This window comes from Pungitius pungitius, chromosome 18, assembly GCF_949316345.1.
Source record: "Pungitius pungitius chromosome 18, fPunPun2.1, whole genome shotgun sequence".
Classification (NCBI taxonomy): Eukaryota; Metazoa; Chordata; class Actinopteri; order Perciformes; family Gasterosteidae; genus Pungitius; species Pungitius pungitius.
In genome coordinates, this window is record NC_084917.1 from 400,660 (window position 1) to 419,590 (window position 18,931).

An 18,931-nucleotide genomic window follows, 5' to 3' on the forward strand; every position below is an offset into this window, starting at 1 on the left:
GCACGTCGTCACTGGTGTGTTGTTGTTGTTGTTGTTGTTGTTGTCCTCATTAAAATAGAATAAAGGAATCCATGAGGAATCTGTCCTTGTTTTAAACCAATGAAGGTCTGTGACGGGAGGACTAAGGGGGGGGGACAGCTACTGTCCACCAAACTGTCCTCTTCATGTTCCACATTCTTCTGAGGCCATGAAGGTGATGAAGATGTGAGTTAAGGACTTCAGTGACAAACACACACTTCTGACAGGACGGCAAACAGTGCCTTTATTTACAGGTGGGTCTTATATGAAGCTCAGTGACACACAGAGCGTCTGTGGGATGGTGAGAGCTTCGTGGTCTCATCTGTCCACAAACACCTTCTCACGTCTGACAGCACGTCTCAGTGTCAGAGCTTCTTCATCCAGCACGTGGTTCAGATCATGGAGCAGGAGGAAACAGGGGAATGGACTTTATATATCGCCCTCATCACGTTTACAACTGTTCACTCCTCAGTGCGCAGTGCGGACCTGATCCAAACACCTGAAGGTTTGGACCACTGATCCAAACACCTGAAGGTTTGAGACCACTGATCCAAACACCTGAAGGTTGGAGACCACGAGCCTCAATGACTTCCACCCTGTTGCATGAAGTGCTTGGAGAGGCTGGTCCTGGCTCATCTCACATCCTGTTTGCCACCCACACTGGACCCTAAAGTTCTAAAGTGTCCCTCATACTGTCTCACACACAGTGTCTCACACAGTGTCTCACACACACTGTCCCTCATACTGTCTCACACACACTGTCCCTCACACTGTCTCACACAGTGTCATACTGTCTTTTATCCTGAGATATTATTCATAAGTGAGAAATGAAAACCAAACCAATATTTTATTTTAAAAAAAAGAAAGAAACGAGTCAAAACTTTTTTTCAATTTTTCCAAAACTACTTTTCGTCCACTTATCATGGCGGCTTGCGGCCATGTTCTCCCGTGACGTCACCAAACCGGAAGTAAGATCATCGCTCTCTGCGGCGGCTGCGGAAGGCTCGCGGACCCAAACAACTCTTCTTCCCTCTCCTCTTCCTCCTCTTTTTCTCCTCTTATTCCTCCTCCTCCTCCTCCTCGCGGACCATGGACGGGTGAGCGCAACCGCACGTTTCCATGGCGACTGAACCGCACCTGCGCGATCCTTTCACCTGAGCCGCCTCTTCTTTGTTGTTGTTGTTGTTGTCGTTGTTGTTGTTTACTTGATTCAAACTCCCTCCCGACTCTCCACGCGCTGCTCACTCCGGGATCTTTTTTTCTGGTTTGTTTTGGTGTCGCGAGGAAAAAGGGGACGATTCCCCCGCGAGGTTTTAGTGGCTGAAATCCCGCGATAACTGAGTGTGTGGATGAAGATTTAAATGTTGTGAGTACTTAAAATTCTCAGATGTGACCTCAGGTCACGTGTCTGTTTAATTAACTAAATAGTATACAATGTTAAAAGGTTATTATGTCAATGTGATTACATGGATAATTCCTAAATCAATTATTTGTTAATTGCAACCGTATCGATCACTGAAGATTTTTTACCAGAACATCAGCAAATAAACTTTGAGGAAGACGAGCAGGAGATGATGATGATGATGATGATGATGATGTGTATTTGAATCATTCATTGCATCTTTTACGTTATCTGGGGAGGAGCCTCCTCTGTCTCTGAAGGTCCCTTTATTCTCCCCATCTTTGGGGAGTTCTTGCTGTGCCGGTGTGAGGGATTCTGGACAGAGGAGGTCACATGACTGTAACGCCCTGTGTGTAAACATGGCAGTAAACTGACAGCGCAAAGTCCAACAACGTTTCGCACAAGTTAATGTTAAATACGTAAGTGTTGGTAAAATGTAAGTGCCTCATTTCTCTAATCAATCAGGTCATATTTCTTTAAATGTGCCTGCTGGCAGGAGGCTTCATGGATGCATCTTCATCCAATGAGAATAATGACCTCAACTCTCTGATTGATTCCAGATGTTCTCTGCATCACAACATGGACACACATGGACACTGTGAGAGACAGTCTGTGGGACACTGTGAGAGACACTGAGACACTGTGAGGGACAGTGATGCTCGGCTGCAGCGTGTGGTGTCCATCACGTAACGTTTGGGCTCCAGAAGGTCTTCTTGTAAATAGTATTGATCAGTATTGATGGTGCTTGTACAGGAAGTGACGTCATAACGGGTCTTTGTGATGTCATAGAAGTCTCTCTCTATAAAACGTTAATCTAACTGATATCGCTCCTTCATCAATGAGGAAGAGTGTGGTGAACCTGCGTCTGCGTTGCTATGGTGATTTAGACAAACCTGCTTCAAAAAGATGATGAAGATGATGACGACGATGAAGTGTCTGATGCTTTTCTTGTGTTGCTCTCTGTAGGAATCAGGCTTCACTTCCTCCCTCTGCTGCGCTGAGAACATGAGCCGCTCCGGTCCGTCCACAGGTGAGAACCCCCCCCCGGCATCACCTGCCCACTCTGACGCTGATAATCATCCCGCTCACCTGTCTGTCCGCAGCGGATGGCCCTGATAGGCTGAGTATTGCTGAGCGCGCTCAGTCCGTCCCGTCTCCGGTCCTGCACCTGCGTCAGCTTCCTGTTGACGTCTCTGAACAGGAAGTGATCGCTCTCGCGCTTCCGTTCGGCCAAGTCATTAAGCTGATAACGCTGAAGGCCAAAAAGCAGGTAACCGCTAACTGCTAACAGCTAACCGCTAACAGCTAACAGCTAACCGCTAACAGCTAACAACTAACAACTAACCGCTAACCGCTAACAGCTAACAACTAACCGCTAACAGCTAACAGCCAACTGACGTAACTGCAGTCAGTTACATCAGGATGGAGAAGCTGGATTGAAGTAAACAAACAGAACTGTGCAGAGACATTAGTACACATGTCAAACAGAAGGGGGACGAGTGGCAAACGAACCACTTATAGCGCTGCTATGCTAAGCTAGCGGCTAGGCTACTTCCATGTCAACATCTAACGTCACCCTGCGCAGCACACAGTCTGCAGAGGACACCATGTGTCCCTCAAAGACGTTTGAAAACGTCCTGCTACGCTGAGTTGAGAGCAGCAGTTCCACCTCACATGACCACAAGGTGGACTTTTGTGTCTAAAACACACGCTTCCTAAAGTGATTACTCATTACTTTTAAGACTTAAGTCTTTAAGAAAAACAAACTTAATCGAGATGAAGAAATTTCAAAATGTGGGATTAATCAATTTTTTCTTATGTATTGACAGCACTAATGATAATATATTTTATTTGTATTGTGTTAGATGGTTAACATTTAACTGCTAACATCTAACTATTCTTATCAAACAGCTAATAGCTAACTATTAAAATATGTTACTGCGTTAGTTTCTAAACTACTGTGTAAAAGGTTTTTTTCTGCTGAATGTCAATTTCAAAACGTTGAGCACATTTTTATTGTTTATTTTGTTACAAGACATTTTTACTTTATGTAATTTATTAATGGTTTTATTTAAATTCATTGATTTAAAAATCAAGGCGTTTTTAGAAATGGCGTCCGAGGAGGCGGCTGTTACCATGGTGAACTACTACACCTCGGCTCCTCCCACGATCAGGAACCAACCAATCTTCATCCAGTACTCCACCCATCGTCAGCTCAAGACCGACAATCTGACCAATCACGTGAGGATCAGCAGCTCTAGTCCCGCCCCTTCCACACCGAGTACTATAAGAGCAAATCATTAATTAATGCAGACAAATTGAATTATTATGGTGACATTCTTTAGAAACAAATGTAAATGGTTTATTTGATGAAAATTCACTTTCTTGTTCTTCTGAGTTTGTTTCCTTCTGGTTGAAAAGCACTTTGGATCAAAGCCTCAGCTGATTGACATGTAATGAATGTAATTGTAAATTTATGAAACCTCATAGAAATGTGTTTGTTGACAGAGAGCGGCTCTGCAGGCCAGCAGTGCAGCAGCAGTGCATTCTGGGAACATGGCGTCAGGTGTAGAGGGGCGGGGCCTAGCTCAAGGTCAAAGTTCCGTCCTGAGAATCATCGTGGAGAATTTATTTTACCCGGTGACCCTGGAGGTCCTGCAGCAGGTCGTCAATCACTTGATTCATGGTTCTAACCATCAGTATCATCTGTGATCATTATGAACATTCACTGCATTAGGATTGTTACTATATGATCACATACATTTCAATGTATTGATGGTTTTACCATTAGAACGATTCTATATTACTGGTTTGATAGTTTCTTATTGTGTGTTTGCAGATCTTCAGTAAGTTCGGCTCGGTGTTGAAGATCATCACGTTCACCAGAAATAATCAGTTTCAGGCTCTGCTGCAGTTCAGCGACATCGTGCACGCTCACCACGCCAGGGCTGTGAGTCACGTGCACGATCTCTGCCACACACACACACATGCACATGCACACACACATGCACACACACACACACACACACATGCACACCTCCTCATGTGACTCATGTTTGTTTGGACCCAAACTTTTGTGCCTTTCATTTAAATGAAGAGCTCTGGACCAATCAGATTGCAGCGTGTCACTTCCTGTCCTGTAGTCTCTGGATGGTCAGAACATCTACAACGGCTGCTGCACGCTGAGGATCGACTTCTCCAAGCTGAGCACGCTCAACGTCAAGTACAACAACGACAAGAGCCGAGACTTCACCAGAGCCGACCTCCCGTCCGGAGAGATGGACCCCGCCGCCGCCTTCGGTGAGGCCAGCTCACACCAACGCTAAGGCTAACGCTAAGGCTAAGGCTAAGGCTAACCTCGGCTAGCCCACAGCCTAAAGAGAGGAGAACCACATGTATGGAGGTCTTTAAGCGACATTCTCTCTCCTGACCACTAGGGGGCGACATCTTGGCTGCTGTAGACCAGTCGTCCCCAAAAATGAATAACGTTTATTTCTTTTGACTTATTTGAAGTATTTTAATTAGGAAAATGACCAGATTCTTCGTAAATGAAGCTTTCTTTTTAGTAGTTGCAGAAAACCTCTGCAAACATGTCGGCCTTTTGCTTATTTCCGTTGACCAAGACAACGTGTCAAGAGGGACGAGCACATTTCATCAGGAGAGAATCCGGTCATTAATAAGTCAAAAGGGTACGAGTTCATCACGTCAGGTCTTTAATGGAATATTTTCAATTCTTTGTATTTATCTGCCTCACCTTGGAGACGGTCTTATATTGTCTAACTTGAAACCTACTCCTCTGCTCCCATAGACGTCTATGAGGAAATGACTCTACTTCTGTGTAGTGACCAGCAGGGGGCGACTCCTCTGCTCCCATAGACGTCTATGAGGAAATGACTCTACTTCTGTGTAGTGACCAGCAGGGGGCGACTCCTCTGCTCCCATAGACGTCTATGAGGAAATGACTCTACTTCTGTGTAGTGACCAGCAGGGGGCGACTCCTCTGCTCCCATAGACGTCTATGAGGAAATGACTCTACTTGTTCATTTAGTGAATGATGGTCCATTTAGAGTCTAACGGACCTTAAAGCAGAGGATGCTTTAGGGCGGGGCTACACACAGACACATGTACGGTCACTTCCTGTTCACTGGTTGCGTGGGTTACAGGTGGAGCTCTTCCTCCATACGGAGCAGCAGCTTTCCAGCCGACCTTCCACCAACACACAGGTAGGAGCTCCTCCACCTTCTCCTCCTCTTCCTCCTCCATTTGTGCCCTGAGTGTGTTTTAAATACAGTTTTTTCCTCAGGTGTGTCCATGGCGCTGGTCCCCGGGCCCTTGGTTTCTCCTCCTCGTGTCTCCCTGCAGGTGGCGCCTCCTGCTGGCCACTCGGTGCTGCTGGTGTCCAATCTGAACCCAGAGGTCAGAGGTCACACTGTCGCCAAGCCAGCAACCAATCAGAGGACTCTCAGATAACTTTACTGACCCAGTTTGTCTCCGCAGAGCGCCTCGCCTCACTGCCTCTTCATCCTGTTTGGTGAGAACCTCCGTCATTGGAGTGAGGACTTGGTGACGTAGATGTTGACGGTGTGTTTGTGTGTTTTCAGGTGTTTATGGGGACGTTCAGAGGGTTAAAATCCTCTTCAACAAGAAGGAAAACGCTTTGGTTCAGATGAGCGACGCCACTCAGGCTCAACTCGGTCCGACTCTTCCTCCTCTTCCTCATCCTCACATCATCTAAAACATTTACTGAGCCTTTAATTTGATTAATTAAAACAATATTTGACAATTAATTATCTAAAATCCATAATTTGAGAGGTTTTACAGTTTAAAAACAAAAAAATAGTTGAATATTAGATTTGTGATCAAATATTATATATATAATACTTTTTCTTCTGGTTTTTACTCCTGACAGCGATGAGTCATCTAAACGGACATCGTCTCCACGGCAACGTGATCCGGGTGATGCCGTCCAAACACCCAGTGGTGCAGCTGCCCCGCGGGGGGGCGGGGCCAGACGAGCAGCCGCTCACCTGGGACTACTCAGGCTCCGCCCTCCACCGCTTCAAAAAGCCCGGATCCAAAAACTTCAACAACATCTTCCCTCCATCGGCGACGCTCCACCTCTCCAACATCCCGTAACCTCTGCTCCACCTAAAATACACAACATATCAGATATATTTAATATATACTTATGGTCCATTTAGAGTTCAGTAGAGCTGTGGGGTGTTTTGGGGGCGGGGCTACACGCTGATTGACAGATGTGTGTTGATCCTGTGTCGTACATAAAGAGTTGTGTCTCAGGGTTTGATGTGTGTGTCGTCAGGTCTTCGGTCAGTGAGGAGCTGCTGAAGGATTTGTTCTCCTCTGCTGGGGTCACGGTTAAAGCCTTCAAGTTCTTCCAGTGAGTAACAGCAGCAGCAGTTTGACATGGAACGACAACGCTGACCTCAATGTGCTGATGTCACTTCCTCTGATGTCACAGGAAGGACAGGAAGATGGCTCTGATGCAGCTGGCGTCTGTGGAGGAAGCCATCGAGGCTCTGATCGCTCTGCATGACCACCAGCTGGACCACAACCAGCACCTCCGGGTCTCCTTTTCCAAGTCCACCATCTGACCTTTAACCTCCGGGTCTCCTTTTCCAAGTCCACCATCTGACCTTTAACCTCCGGGTCTCCTTCTCCAAGTCCACCATCTGACCTTTAACCTCCGGGTCTCCTTCTCCAAGTCCACCATCTGACCTTTAACCTCCGGGTCTCCTTCTCCCAGTCCACCATCTGACCTTTAACCTCTGGGTCTCCTTCTCTAAGTCCACCATCTGACCTTTAACCTCCGGGTCTCCTTCTCCAAGTCCACCATCTGACCTTTAACCTCAGATTCTGTTGACTGACTCCGCCCCTTTCTTCTGACCCTTTGAGCTGGGCTTCTGATTGGCTCAGGGTGAAAACAAACGGACCAATGGGAGCTTTCTGTGCCTACAAACACTCTGACATCACAGTGACGGATGATGTCACAAAACAGGGGAGTGGTTACCGAGGTTACGCAGCACATTCCTGAGCAGACTGATCGGCCAGTAGCAAGGCATTGTGGGTAAGAGAGTCCATTAAGCCAATAAAGTCAGCTGAATGTTTTTTTGTCTGAATGTTAAAAAGAAAAAGTTGATTTTATTGTTTGAAAAGTGAACTTCTGGTTCGTCTGAAGTCGTTTGTGCCTTATTTCCACTTCGATTCTGCTGGTTGTTTGTCATGATTTAAGTTTCGTGGTTCTTTGGAATCGTTTTGTTTTTAAACAGTAAAACGTGACCTAGTGATGCTTTCGATGCTCCATGTCGTACCTGCGTGTGTGTATTTATACATCTGTGTGTGTGTAACAAGCTGAGCTGTGATTGGTTGATTTTCAAGTTTCTCTTTTTTTCTATTAAAAACATTTAAATCAATTCCAGCTCCTGTTTTTTAAATCTTCCGTTAATTACAATTTTTGGTGTTGATTTTATTCTACAAACAGGAAATAAGCCACAAAAAAACAGGAAGCTGCTGTTTCCCTGTCGGCCTTCTGACCTTTGACCTTTGCCCGGAGTTCAATTATAAGAACTATAATAATAATACTCTGCTTAGCTATAAAATGACAACAAATTAAGTTATATTTAAGTCTTACACTTTTTGTTTGGTATTTTGTTTTTATTTGTATATAATTGTTCTTTCTGAATTGTTACGTAATCGTTTTTCAACAGCTGACAAAAGTCACGTTTAAGAAACCTTTCAAAATCATTTTTAAACTTGCGATCCTTTACAATGGGGGGGTCAAACCAAGCCAAAGTTTACGTGCCTTTAATTGGACCAACTCATTCTCTCATTATGACATCACTTCCTGTTTAAATGGCTTTCAAACTGTTTATTTTTTAATTGAAGTTTCTACCTGTTTGTTTATGTCTTAACCTGAAGAAGTTCATTGTTTCCCAGGAAGTGAAATGTTGTTCCTCATGACATCACATCCTGTTTCTACAGGCTTTTAAATACAGTGGCTCCGCCCACATTCATCAATCAGAACAGCGACCAATTAAGACCAAAGGAAGGCTGATGGTTTTGACTCACATCGTTAGTCCAACGCTTTGTCACATTACCCAGCATGCATTTCAGGACGTTTTGATTTGATGTAACCGCAGTACCAAGTGCACTCTTTAAGTACACTTTGAAGTACTACAAGAGGGTGAATACAAGTTAAACTTGTATCTGGTTTACTGATACTTGTTACATCTTACAACAGCTGCAGTTACTACCTTGAACCTGAAGTATTACTTGTTAACTGGTGAGACGCTCTTTGTTGAGAGAGCTGGGCTTCTGTAGTGCGCCAAATAATAAAAACAGAAATAGAATATTTGGTATTGTGATGTTGTGTTTAAATACTCCAGTATGAGTCCTGTATATATCTGCTGTGTACTTCAATGAGTAATATGTGGAACAAGTATTGTTACCTGTAACATTAAGACATGAAAAATATTGTTTCAGAATATCTGACACAAGTTTAATATTTGTTGTTTTTCTATGCTAATGGATGTTAAGAGGTACTGTTGCATTGTGGGAGTAGATGGGACGTTGTTGCATGGGGGTGAGACAGGAAGTGGTAGCATGAGTCACTGAATAAACAATCTGTCAACCAATAGCTGTGCTTGGATTTCCAGAGGCTCCGCCCCCAATTAGTCCGAGAGACATTTTCAACGACACGTTAACGTTCAGCTTTAGAAGGATAAAACTTTATTGTTCCTGTGTTGACACCATCCTTCACTGTGATTGGTCGGTTCGCTGACTACAGCAGGGGCCTGTTTCAGAAAGGAGGTTAAGTGAAAACTCTGAGTATGTTAACCCTGAAATGAGGGAAACTCTGAGTTTTCTGTTTCAGAATGGGAGGTATGTTAAGCCTGAGAAAGCAGAGTAAGTCAAGCCTGTTTCAGAAAGAGAGGTAACTTATACTCAGAGTCAGTTACCATGGCAACTTACTCTGTGAACCTAACCTGGTCGGGAGCAGGTTTTCTTCGGGAAACCCAGAGTTTATTTCGTCTCCTCCCCTTTTTTAAAGAGGAAGTGGTATTTAATCACCTCATTCATTCTTTCGGTATTCATTCATTGCGCACATTTCAGTCACGCAGAGCGCATCAAATCAAGTGAATGAAATGGCATGTCCTTTTATGGACGATCCTGTGGATGAAGAGGCTGCATTAATCCGTAGGGAGTTGCATTTACGTCGGGAGAGGATTTTGAGACCCAGAGTGGATTTTTTGTCATATCCATATTCATTTTTATTTGAGCGGTACCGTTTTTCTTTACAGTCATTAAGATACATCCATAATCTCATCCATCCTTACATCAGAAACATCAGCCATCGCGGCCGTGCTCTAACATCCGAGCAGATGCTTTGCGTTGCATTACGTTTCTTTGCAAATGGTAGTTTTCTGTATAACATTGGGGATGCAGAACATATCAGTAAGGCTACTGTTTGCAGAGTTGTAAGGAAAGTGTGCCTCGCTCTTAAGCGCTTTCTCCAAATTTTTGTGCTGTTTCCTGGGCACAAACCCGTGAAAGCCATCAAAGAGGAGTTTCACAGGATTGCAGGTCAGTGATGTATAAATCGGTTTAAATGAGGCTAACCTGATAAATGACGTTCAGTTAAGAGCATATTGCTGCGACCCCTGGAAGTAAACTAATAATAGAATTCCTTTTAGGATTTCCGAATGTGGTTGGATGCATTGATGGCACACATATTCCCATCATTGCACCTTCCGAAAATGAAGCGGACTATGTCAACAGGAGGTCCATCCACAGTAATAATGTGCAAGATTGCACCTACATGAAAATTAAAATTAGGTTGAATAACACACTCTTCTTCCAGTTTCACTTCTGATATTATAACAGTTGGGCAAGTCACTTATATTACTAACTACAACTGGCTTCTTCAACAGTGTAATTAGATTAATGTAATAATGACTATCTCTAGAAAGTATTGGTCTACTTATTACTAATTACTTTCTAAATCCCATATCAACTTCAACCACTTGAACAATACAAGGAGAGACAAGAAACTGCACTTTTAATGCTTTCAAATAAACATTATACAATTGCATGAATTATTCTTGAAAAAATATATCTTTTAAAATTTGATGTTAAATCCACTATTGTTTTATACAGAATTGCTTTATAGTTTATGCAGCATTTAATGCAATTACATCAGATTTTACTTTAAATTACGGAATTAAATTACAGTTTTTAGATTACATAGAAATTAATTACACACAACACTGTATAACAGTAATTCAAATGTAAACTTACGCATTGACTCGAGCAGCTATTTTCTCCCAAGCTAACTCTCTGTCCTTCGCCGCTGCAGCCGTGTTGCTTTTTTTTTAAATATATGTTCGTACTCTCCATATGCTTGCATAAGCACATCCAGTTCTGCTGGTGAAAAATATGAAGACCTCTTTTTGTCTGGCGCTGTTGCCATGGTGACTCGTAATATCTGCGCTCCATTGATAATGGCTTTTTATAGTTGTGGTGCACGCGCTTAACTCAGAGTAGGTCAACTCAGAGTTGATTGAACTAACTCATTTCAGCTGTTCTGTAACCGAAAACTCAGAGTTTCCCATCTCAGGGTAAGTCAACTCAGAGTTCAAGTTTTAACTCAGAGTTGGTTGAACCTCCTTATTGAAACAGGCCCCAGATATTTGTCATAAAAAACAAAACACAACAGTGAACGCAAGAATCCTATTGGACAACGGAAACAGAGGGTTCGTCCGACTTGTAGCTGATGTCATCAACCAAACCCCGCGGCTACGCTAACAGCTAACAGTAAAGCATCACAGCCTTAAAAAACGCACACGCACACAGACACACAGCGTTTAGACTCATTTCTGTATTCGTTAATATTTGGTCCCGTTTTTTATCGGATGTTTCAAATCACTTGAAATGTTGCGACCTTAAAGTGTCAGAATACTGGACTCATTCAGCGCTGAACTGGGCTTAATGGTTTTTATGTTGGGGATGAATGCAAAATCAAAAGAATAATTTTAAAAGGAAAAATTAAGAAAAACATTCTCAAATCTAAATTTCTGTGACGTCATTGGCCGATCGGCTTTGAGTCAATTCAACAATAACGCTCTGAATATTTCACGTTCATAAATTAAGACATTTTCTACAAGATTCAGATCTCATTCATCCTCAACAATAAAGATTCTACAGTTTCATAAATATTTTGTTTTTGAATCAAGATTCATTTTCATGAGAAGAATAAACAGTCGCTATGAGATCTTTTTCCAGAATGAGCAACTTTGTAACAATGAAAAAAGAAGTTCTCACAAGGACATGAAGTACTTTAAAAAGGGGTTTCACAAGTAAAAACTCAATATATTATTCGCATGACAATAATTTTGTGTAATACAAAAATACTTCAAAAGAAATATTAATATATAACAATTGAGGAACATAAGATGTTACAAAACCTGTGTTTGGTTGTTTTTTTGGGAAACGCGGCCGTTTAGAAAACAGGTTTTTGTTGTTTTGTCCTTAAAATTGAATCCTCGCTCCTCATTGGCCGATTTATCTTGAATATTAACTTAACAACTGAGAGACGATTTAGTGTGAAAATCTTTGTTTCTTCTCCAGCGGACAAGTTCATTTGAAAGGTTTAAACTGTTTAAATAATATCTTTGGAGAAGTTAATACAACAAATTGTCTCTTTGTGAATTTTAGTCACAAAGGAATCTTGGTTGTTTTCAAAATAACTCGATGTCACCTGTGAATACTTTGTTAAGTCGCTGCTCTGACTGTTGTATTGAAACATGAAGTCGTATTTACTTGTAATTATTTTTATCTTACAAAAAACTAAAAAAAAACATCAAACGCTCAAAAGCCAATCAGGAGAGACTCCTTCCTCCTCTCTCCTGATTGGCCGTCAAAGATCATACGATTCAGTGCGACGCGTCACTCCCTCTTCTTTCTGTTTCACTTCCATCCTGCGCTCTCATTGGCTTGTTCTGGCTTCATTTAGTTTTAGCACCAAAAAAACATAAATAGTTAAAAACGCGTGCGCACACACACACACACACACACAAACACTTCATTTCCTCTCATAAAAAACAAAAAGTCTCTTTTGGCGGACTACACGTCCAGGATCTCCTCGGCGGTGCCGCCGCAGCGCAGCCGGTACCGGCCGGTCCTCCAGCTGATGGTCGGGTCCCACAGCGCCGACAGGAAGATCTGCACCGCCATGGACTCCCGGATGAACCAGGCCACGGCGAAGTCCAGCTTGGAGAAGCACAGCGGGCCGCCCTGCCAGATGATGTCATCGATCAATAACCACACGTCTAGTCTGTACTACTCTCTAATCCGACTGAAGCTTCATCAATAGCAATGAAAAGATTCTAAAGGTACCTGAACACCAGTCAGCTGGATGTAGTCCGATATAAACCAGGCGAGACAGTGACACATGAAGAAGACCATCATGTCCCACCTGCAGCTCACCAACAAGAAAGAGGGATGAAATAGATGCACAGGACACGAGCAGGTGACCCTGCTGCTGCTCTGTGATTGGCTGCCTACCTAAATACATAATGAGCAGCCCAGCCAATGATGAGGCTCGCCAGGAAGCACTCGGAGACGGGCTCCAGCACGGTGCCGGGGAGCATATTGATCCTCAACTTCGTCCACCTGAGACGAAAGACAACGTTATCACGGAACCGAATAAATCATTAATAATACGTTGACTCAACTCATTGAATCATTACGGGTTCATTTAAAATAAGATGCAAAAACTAATAGAGCATGAGGTATATGGTATGTGGCTTTATTAAGCTCTGAGGTCACCTGATCATTCGGGACTGGAACTGGCCAATCGAGTACGAGCCAGAATTCTGCAGAGCCACCTGTGTTGCCATGGAGAACTTCCAGCCTCTACAGGAGAGACGGTATGAAAACACCTCTGCTTGTGAAAAAAACGTAACTCAACCGGCGCTAACACTAGCACGCTAACACGCTAGCACGCTAACCTGTCGGCGATGGCCTTGGCCATGAAGTAATCTTCAGCGATGTACTGAGCGAAGGCCACCAATCCGCCGGCCTGATCCAACACGTCCTTCCTCATCAGACACGACATCCCCGTCACACACTTTATGCCCGTCACGTTGGCAGAGATGTACGAGCGGGGGTGGGACGTCCCAAAATACACCTGGTGAAGGGTTAGCGTTAGCATCCGTTAGCAATGCAGGGTCCTTTGGATTTTCGATAAAACAGGACAAAGAGGATTTTGGAAGATAAATAGAAGTACAGAAAGTAAAAGTAAAATAATCAGATTGACTTTGATGAAAGCGCTGAATCAACAAACAGCTTCCATAGCGTTAGCTACTCGTTAGCATTACCTGCTCCAGCGTGGCGGCGAATCCTTGTCGATCGGAGACATACGGCAACCCGTGAACCAATCCCACCTTCTCCGTCATCTGATTGGTCATGTCGGTCAGGGTGTCGGGTTTCACTGTCACACAGTCAGCATTAATAACCCCGACCAGGGAGGCGGCAGCTCGTAATGTCGGTAGTGTGACCTCACTGACCTCTGATGCCGCTGTCACAGATCCACACCAGGTCGTATTTGGCTCCTTCGTAGCCCGGCATCAGGTTGTTGATCTTGGGGTTGATTCCGACTTTCTTTCCCCCTGAGAACAAAACAACAAACGCAGGCTACTGTAGCTGCTACCGCAGGCGCTGTAACAGGAAGTAACCAGGTCTTCACTCACCGATGAACAACCGCGCGTTGACGTTGGGATATTTGCCCAAAAGCTTTTTACAGACGTCCACGGCGGGATCGTCTTGGTCCTGGACGCACAGCAGGATCTCGTACTGCGACACAAAGGACGGGTTAGAACACACGGCGTGCTGGGGGACGCCAGTCAGGCTACGGGGACCTAGGGGGGGGGGGGGGGCACCTTGGGGTAATCCAGTGTGAAAAAGGTCTCCAGGTTGGAGATGAGGTTCGGATCGACGCCCTTCAACGGCTTCAGCAGAGAAACTCCGGCCAGCTGCACAAACGGTTGTTTGACCTCCGACCTTTTCTTGTGGAGATGGAGGCGCCTGAGAGTGAGACAGAGAGGTCAAAGGTCAGGAGTTGGTCATCATGTCACAGCAGGCTCTCTGAACGGATGACTTTAAAGATTAGGAGTCAGGATTAAACGAACCAAAACCTTCAGGATCAGACATCTTTGATCATTAATGCGACCAATCAACACTGTAAGCATCCCTCTGTCACATGGTCAACAGGAAGTGGTCATCACTCAGTGGGAAACCACTTGGTTTGTTTGTTAAAACAAACTCTGGCCTGGTTACCATGGCATCCAGGAAATTGGCAGTTTAGCCTTTAACTGTTTCTTTAACACCAGTAAAACAAGTGCTGCTAGCTCACCGGTGTGCCTCCTGCTGCGTTCTGATTGGCTGTTACCTGGTTACCATAGCAACAAAGTGAATTAGCATACGCTGGATCATTTCACCCCATAAGTTTAGCGGTGTCTCTGGTATCAGGGGTTTATTATGAACACCACTGCTAACATATGCTAGGCTAGCTGCCCTCTGATTGGCTGCTGGGAGGTCACAGTTCGGTCCAATCAGCGTGTGGTGTTTATCTTTTAACAGAAGGTGTTCCCACTTTACAATTCCACCCAGATAGAATAAAAATATATGTGAAAATGAATCATTATTGCGCTGATTAGCCAACAGAAGGCAAAAAGTCGGATTCCGATAACGACGCATTGCTCAAGGGGATGAAACCAGGTGGTCGTGTCCGTGTTTTGTTTCAGCGGCTGAAGATCAGCGCAGAGATCCGAGCCGGAAAGCACCAGAAGAGGGAGGGAGGGAGGGGAGGAGTGGACCCCCCCCCCCCCCGGGACACAAAGCTCTCAACAGAAGAAACTGGTGAAAAACACCGGGACGCAGAGATAGACGCGTTCAAGTCTGTCTTCTAGACGCGGATCCCCGGGTGAGTGCAGTTAGCATTTCTAGCCGGCTAACGGCTAACCAGGAAAACGCCCCACAGATACCCGCTCAGACGCAGGTTTTACCGGCCGTCACACTTCCAGAACCCCGCAGAGAAACCTCACGTGTCCCCATTCCGCGTTTAATCTGGAAGTCACAAATACCATGGAGCACAATTCGAGATAAAGACGGGAAACAGGCGCGTTGCCAGGCTAACCGTTAGCTAGCCGCGGTTAGCCTAGCTTAGCCGTTGACTTACACATAGATGATGGACATGAAGTGCATCAGCCACAGCACGAAGAACAGGATGAAGCCGAACACAGCGAGCCCCTGCATGGCGAGGTCCAGCACCGCCATGGTGCTCCCTGGGTGGGGGCAAAGGCTCCGGGGACAAATGACCGGCAGACCGGCCTCAAGAGTGGGACCAATCCGAGTCCGACTCTCTGTGCAACGAGCTCGGTTAGCTTTATGCTAATGCTCCGGCCTCCAGGTGAAAGTAGGCGGGGGCCAGGAGCTCCGGTAACGGGGGGACACGGAGACCCGCCTCGGCCAGGTGCTGCGCGGACCGGGTCACGGAGGCGCAGGCTTCAGGGGTTTGACAGTCACCAGACCCACCGACGGTCAGCTGACCGAGGGGGGAGGGGGGGAGGGGGGTAACAACAGCGACCACTTCCGCTTGTATTCAAAACAAAAGCTTTATTTAAAGGGCTGGTTGCTGAACAGCAGCCAACAGGAACACAACAAAGGTACATTTAAACAAGTAGAACTTGAATTAGGCTACATGAACGTAAGCGGTTTTTTCAATTTAAAGAAGATTAAGGTGTTCCACGTTATTATTAAATTAACTACAGGTGACAACATTTAGTTTGTAATAATTTCGGCTGCACCTTTTGTTCAGGAAAGCAAGTGAATGCTGAACCGGATGTATGACGCAGTTACCTGGTAGGCTCCGCCCACACAGGTGAGTCATGGGATGATTACGATCATTCCATCGGATGTTCCATCACCAGTTTAACCAGCTCCCCAGTTATTGTAGTGCAATAACCAGTAAACTATGGCCCTCTGAGGAGAGACGTTAGACAACAGTAATTATTATGGGACATTCAAATATTTACCTGTAGAAACTATCCTGCTATGTGCGGGTTTTTTTCATTTTAAAAGATTTTTTATTAACCATCAATCTTAATGCATCTCCTCCATTTTTGCAATGCATTTTGGGAGAGTCGTGTCAATCGCTTTACTCCTTTGTATAAACTTTATTTAGTCACTTGACGAGTCTCAATCTGCTGCAAAAAACAACAACACTCTGAAGACTTTCCTCATAATCAATAACGTTTATTATCCGCCACTCAGACGCTCTCTCCGGAGGGCGCGGCTGGGGGAACTTTATTTTGAAAGGACCACGGACACTCTGTGTTCTCCTTCCAGCTGGCCTCCTGTGTGTCGTACACTTCCTGTCAATCAAGAAGGTCGCGATCAATAAACATCATTGGGAGTCGAGGGTGGGGGGCGTTTAATTAACATCAGTCACCTTCTTCCAGATGGGGATGTTGGCCTTCAGCTGCTCGATGCAGTACCGGATCGCGTTCTGGCCGTCATGGCGATGAGGAGACGAGATCGCCATGACAACACTGGCCTCGCCCACCTTCACCCACCTGAGGGGCGAAGTTCAGACGCGACACGATCAATACTCAATCATTTAAAATAGTAGACTATTGATTATAGTGTAAGAGGGAAGAATTAATGAATGTATTTATTCATTCAAATGAGCATCTTGGATTCTCACCCCAGACGGTGGTGGACGCACACGTGTGTCACGGTTGGCCAGCGCGCTCTGATGTCATCACACAGCTTACTGAACTCTGATTGGGCCATGAGTTCGTACGCCTCATACTCTAGACCAATCACCTTCCTGCCGCCAACCTCGTCCTCACGGGTAGTACCTACACACACACACACACACACACACACTTTTTAAGCGGATTTCGAATTTGAAGAATGTAATCAACTGTTTGTAATAAATATTACTGCTGTTAATTCATATTTGAACCTATAAATATGGAAATGGCTCCACAGGAAGTGCTGCTGACGACGTCGACCACTTCCTGTACCGACAGCCAATCACGGCTCAGCTTGAAGATGTCCCGCCTCTGCTCCAACTTGTTCATCTGAAACAAAAATACATTATTGTTCATATTTATTGATCTTTAGAACGTAATCACATTAATCTCATTTTTAAATGTATTCCTATTAAGAACATTTAGTAAACACTTTTGTTATTATTATTATTATTAATCTATCAATAGTTTACAGCTCGTGTTTATCCTCCGCTGAGCGGCGGCACCACGGCAACCTCGTCCCCGTCTCCAAGGGTTACCACCTGGTCGCCGATGGCAACGTACTGCTGACGCACCGCCAACACCACCTGATCCTGCAAGAGGGACAGTCTACACACACACACACACATTATAAAATCACACATTATGTACACATAGACATTACACACACACACACACCTCGGGTGTCGCTGCAGCAACAGCCTCCAGAGGTCCCGGCTGCTGATGGGCGTTGGCACGGCAACGCTTCCCTCCTCCTTCACTCCGGTCAGCTCCACGCTCTTAGCGAAGTACAACACAAACACCTGAAGAAGAACATCATCATTTATTCATGTCTCTAATTCTCCCTCCGAAGTTGATTTAAGAAATAGATGAATACGTTTATTGATTGGATGTGTGATGGTGATTTAAACCCCCCAATTAGTAATAATGAGCCCAGTTAACAGTGGACCCCGCTGGACCAGCTCTGACTGGAGGTCGGAACTCGATGCGCGGCCCTTGTGACGTCATCGCGTACCAGCCTCTATTAAGAGTCCTAAAAGTTTCATCAGATTTGTCTTCAAAGAGTTTCTCAACCAATAAATCGGATCAATGTCACGTGTCTTCACTTCGTTTCATTTTTCTATTTTTATGTGTTGTATCACCGTCAAATACTTGTTTGGCGGGTCACGTGCACGCTGCGGAGCGCCGTTAATTTAAGAAGAAAAGTCCACGCGAGCTGACGGATGTATTTCCCCAAATCCGCCCCATCTGATGATTATCATAATCCATAATCCATAATCCATGATCCATAAGCACGTAGAGTCACCTGAGCAGACATCCGGGAGTCACGAGCGTTGGAACGTCTGAAGAAACTTTCGCCCCGAGTCGCTTTACCGGCTGCACGTCACTTCCGCCCCTTCTTCTTCTTCTCTGGTGTTAACGGTAGCTGGTGTTCACAGTGTGACGTCACCGCCACCTTCAGCCTTGTTGTTGAAGATCTGTGACTATTTTTAATGATAATAGAGACGAAGAGGAGAAATTAAATATTAACATTGATACAATGAAAATAAATTAAGAAAAGTTTCAATAAACCAAAGAATAGTTTGTATTCATATGATTGTATGAAAAGCAAAAAACCATATCTACATTAGATAAAAGAAAATCAATATTACGAAACAAAGCTCTGCATGAGTCACAT

General features: G+C 44.6%; 3 protein-coding genes across 10 annotated transcripts; 1 reads left to right on the plus strand and 2 right to left on the minus strand.

Annotated features, from left to right (window-relative positions):
- The first annotated feature begins 941 nt into the window (after positions 1-941).
- LOC119226205 (polypyrimidine tract-binding protein 3-like) lies at positions 942-8,193 on the plus strand. Of its 7 annotated transcripts, none has more exons than XM_062558978.1 (15): positions 971-1,839; positions 1,981-2,135; positions 2,387-2,450; positions 2,524-2,690; positions 3,518-3,661; positions 3,929-4,084; positions 4,260-4,370; positions 4,564-4,720; positions 5,584-5,643; positions 5,724-5,836; positions 5,918-5,951; positions 6,022-6,114; positions 6,330-6,552; positions 6,741-6,818; positions 6,900-8,193. In XM_062558978.1, exons 2-15 carry the CDS (start codon positions 2,076-2,078, stop codon positions 7,030-7,032), a joined length of 1,593 nt encoding a protein of 530 aa, XP_062414962.1. In that variant the 5' UTR covers positions 971-1,839; positions 1,981-2,075; the 3' UTR covers positions 7,033-8,193. The 7 variants fall into 7 exon arrangements, with proteins under 7 accessions (XP_037339740.2, XP_062414962.1, XP_062414963.1 ...); XM_062558979.1 differs by having other exon boundaries at positions 971-1,384; positions 1,660-2,135; XM_062558980.1 differs by having other exon boundaries at positions 971-1,384; positions 1,681-2,135.
- A 3,285-nt stretch (positions 8,194-11,478) lies between these two features.
- Positions 11,479-16,062, minus strand: ugcg (UDP-glucose ceramide glucosyltransferase). Its single transcript, XM_037483847.2, has 10 exons — positions 15,675-16,062; positions 14,377-14,521; positions 14,188-14,290; positions 14,005-14,106; positions 13,816-13,928; positions 13,447-13,625; positions 13,265-13,351; positions 13,001-13,108; positions 12,833-12,911; positions 11,479-12,730 (listed from the first exon to the last, which is right to left on the minus strand). Exons 1-10 carry the CDS (start codon positions 15,770-15,772, stop codon positions 12,560-12,562), a joined length of 1,185 nt encoding a protein of 394 aa, XP_037339744.2. The 5' UTR covers positions 15,773-16,062; the 3' UTR covers positions 11,479-12,559.
- A 667-nt stretch (positions 16,063-16,729) lies between these two features.
- On the minus strand, positions 16,730-18,697 carry LOC119226209 (molybdopterin synthase catalytic subunit). Of its 2 annotated transcripts, XM_037483848.2 has the most exons (6): positions 17,930-18,057; positions 17,727-17,862; positions 17,466-17,583; positions 17,202-17,358; positions 16,947-17,070; positions 16,730-16,869 (listed from the first exon to the last, which is right to left on the minus strand). In XM_037483848.2, the coding sequence occupies exons 3-6, from the start codon at positions 17,581-17,583 to the stop codon at positions 16,765-16,767; spliced, it is 504 nt and encodes a 167-aa protein (XP_037339745.2). In that variant the 5' UTR covers positions 17,727-17,862; positions 17,930-18,057; the 3' UTR covers positions 16,730-16,764. The 2 variants fall into 2 exon arrangements, 1 of the variants encoding a protein (XP_037339745.2); XR_009942721.1 differs by lacking the exons at positions 16,730-16,869; positions 16,947-17,070 and adding an exon at positions 18,560-18,697 and having other exon boundaries at positions 17,337-17,358; positions 17,932-18,056.
- Positions 18,698-18,931: the final 234 nt, after the last annotated feature.

Coding starts and splice junctions, on each gene's coding strand:
- LOC119226205 (XM_037483843.2), top strand. CDS start 957: ATGTTCTCCCGTGACGTCACCAAACCGGAAGTAAGATCATCGCTCTCT. Junction 3,662..3,928: donor CCGACAATCTGACCAATCAC/GTGAGGATCAGC, acceptor GTTTGTTGACAG/AGAGCGGCTCTGCAGGCCAG. Junction 4,721..5,583: donor GGACCCCGCCGCCGCCTTCG/GTGAGGCCAGCT, acceptor CGTGGGTTACAG/GTGGAGCTCTTCCTCCATAC.
- ugcg (XM_037483847.2), bottom strand. CDS start 15,772: ATGGCGGTGCTGGACCTCGCCATGCAGGGGCTCGCTGTGTTCGGCTTC. Junction 14,522..15,674: donor TTCATGTCCATCATCTATGT/GTAAGTCAACGG, acceptor TCTCACTCTCAG/GCGCCTCCATCTCCACAAGA. Junction 13,929..14,004: donor CTGTGACAGCGGCATCAGAG/GTCAGTGAGGTC, acceptor ACTGTGTGACAG/TGAAACCCGACACCCTGACC.
- LOC119226209 (XM_037483848.2), bottom strand. CDS start 17,583: ATGAACAAGTTGGAGCAGAGGCGGGACATCTTCAAGCTGAGCCGTGAT. Junction 17,359..17,465: donor AGCCATTTCCATATTTATAG/GTTCAAATATGA, acceptor GTGTGTGTGTAG/GTACTACCCGTGAGGACGAG. Junction 16,870..16,946: donor ACATCCCCATCTGGAAGAAG/GTGACTGATGTT, acceptor CTTGATTGACAG/GAAGTGTACGACACACAGGA.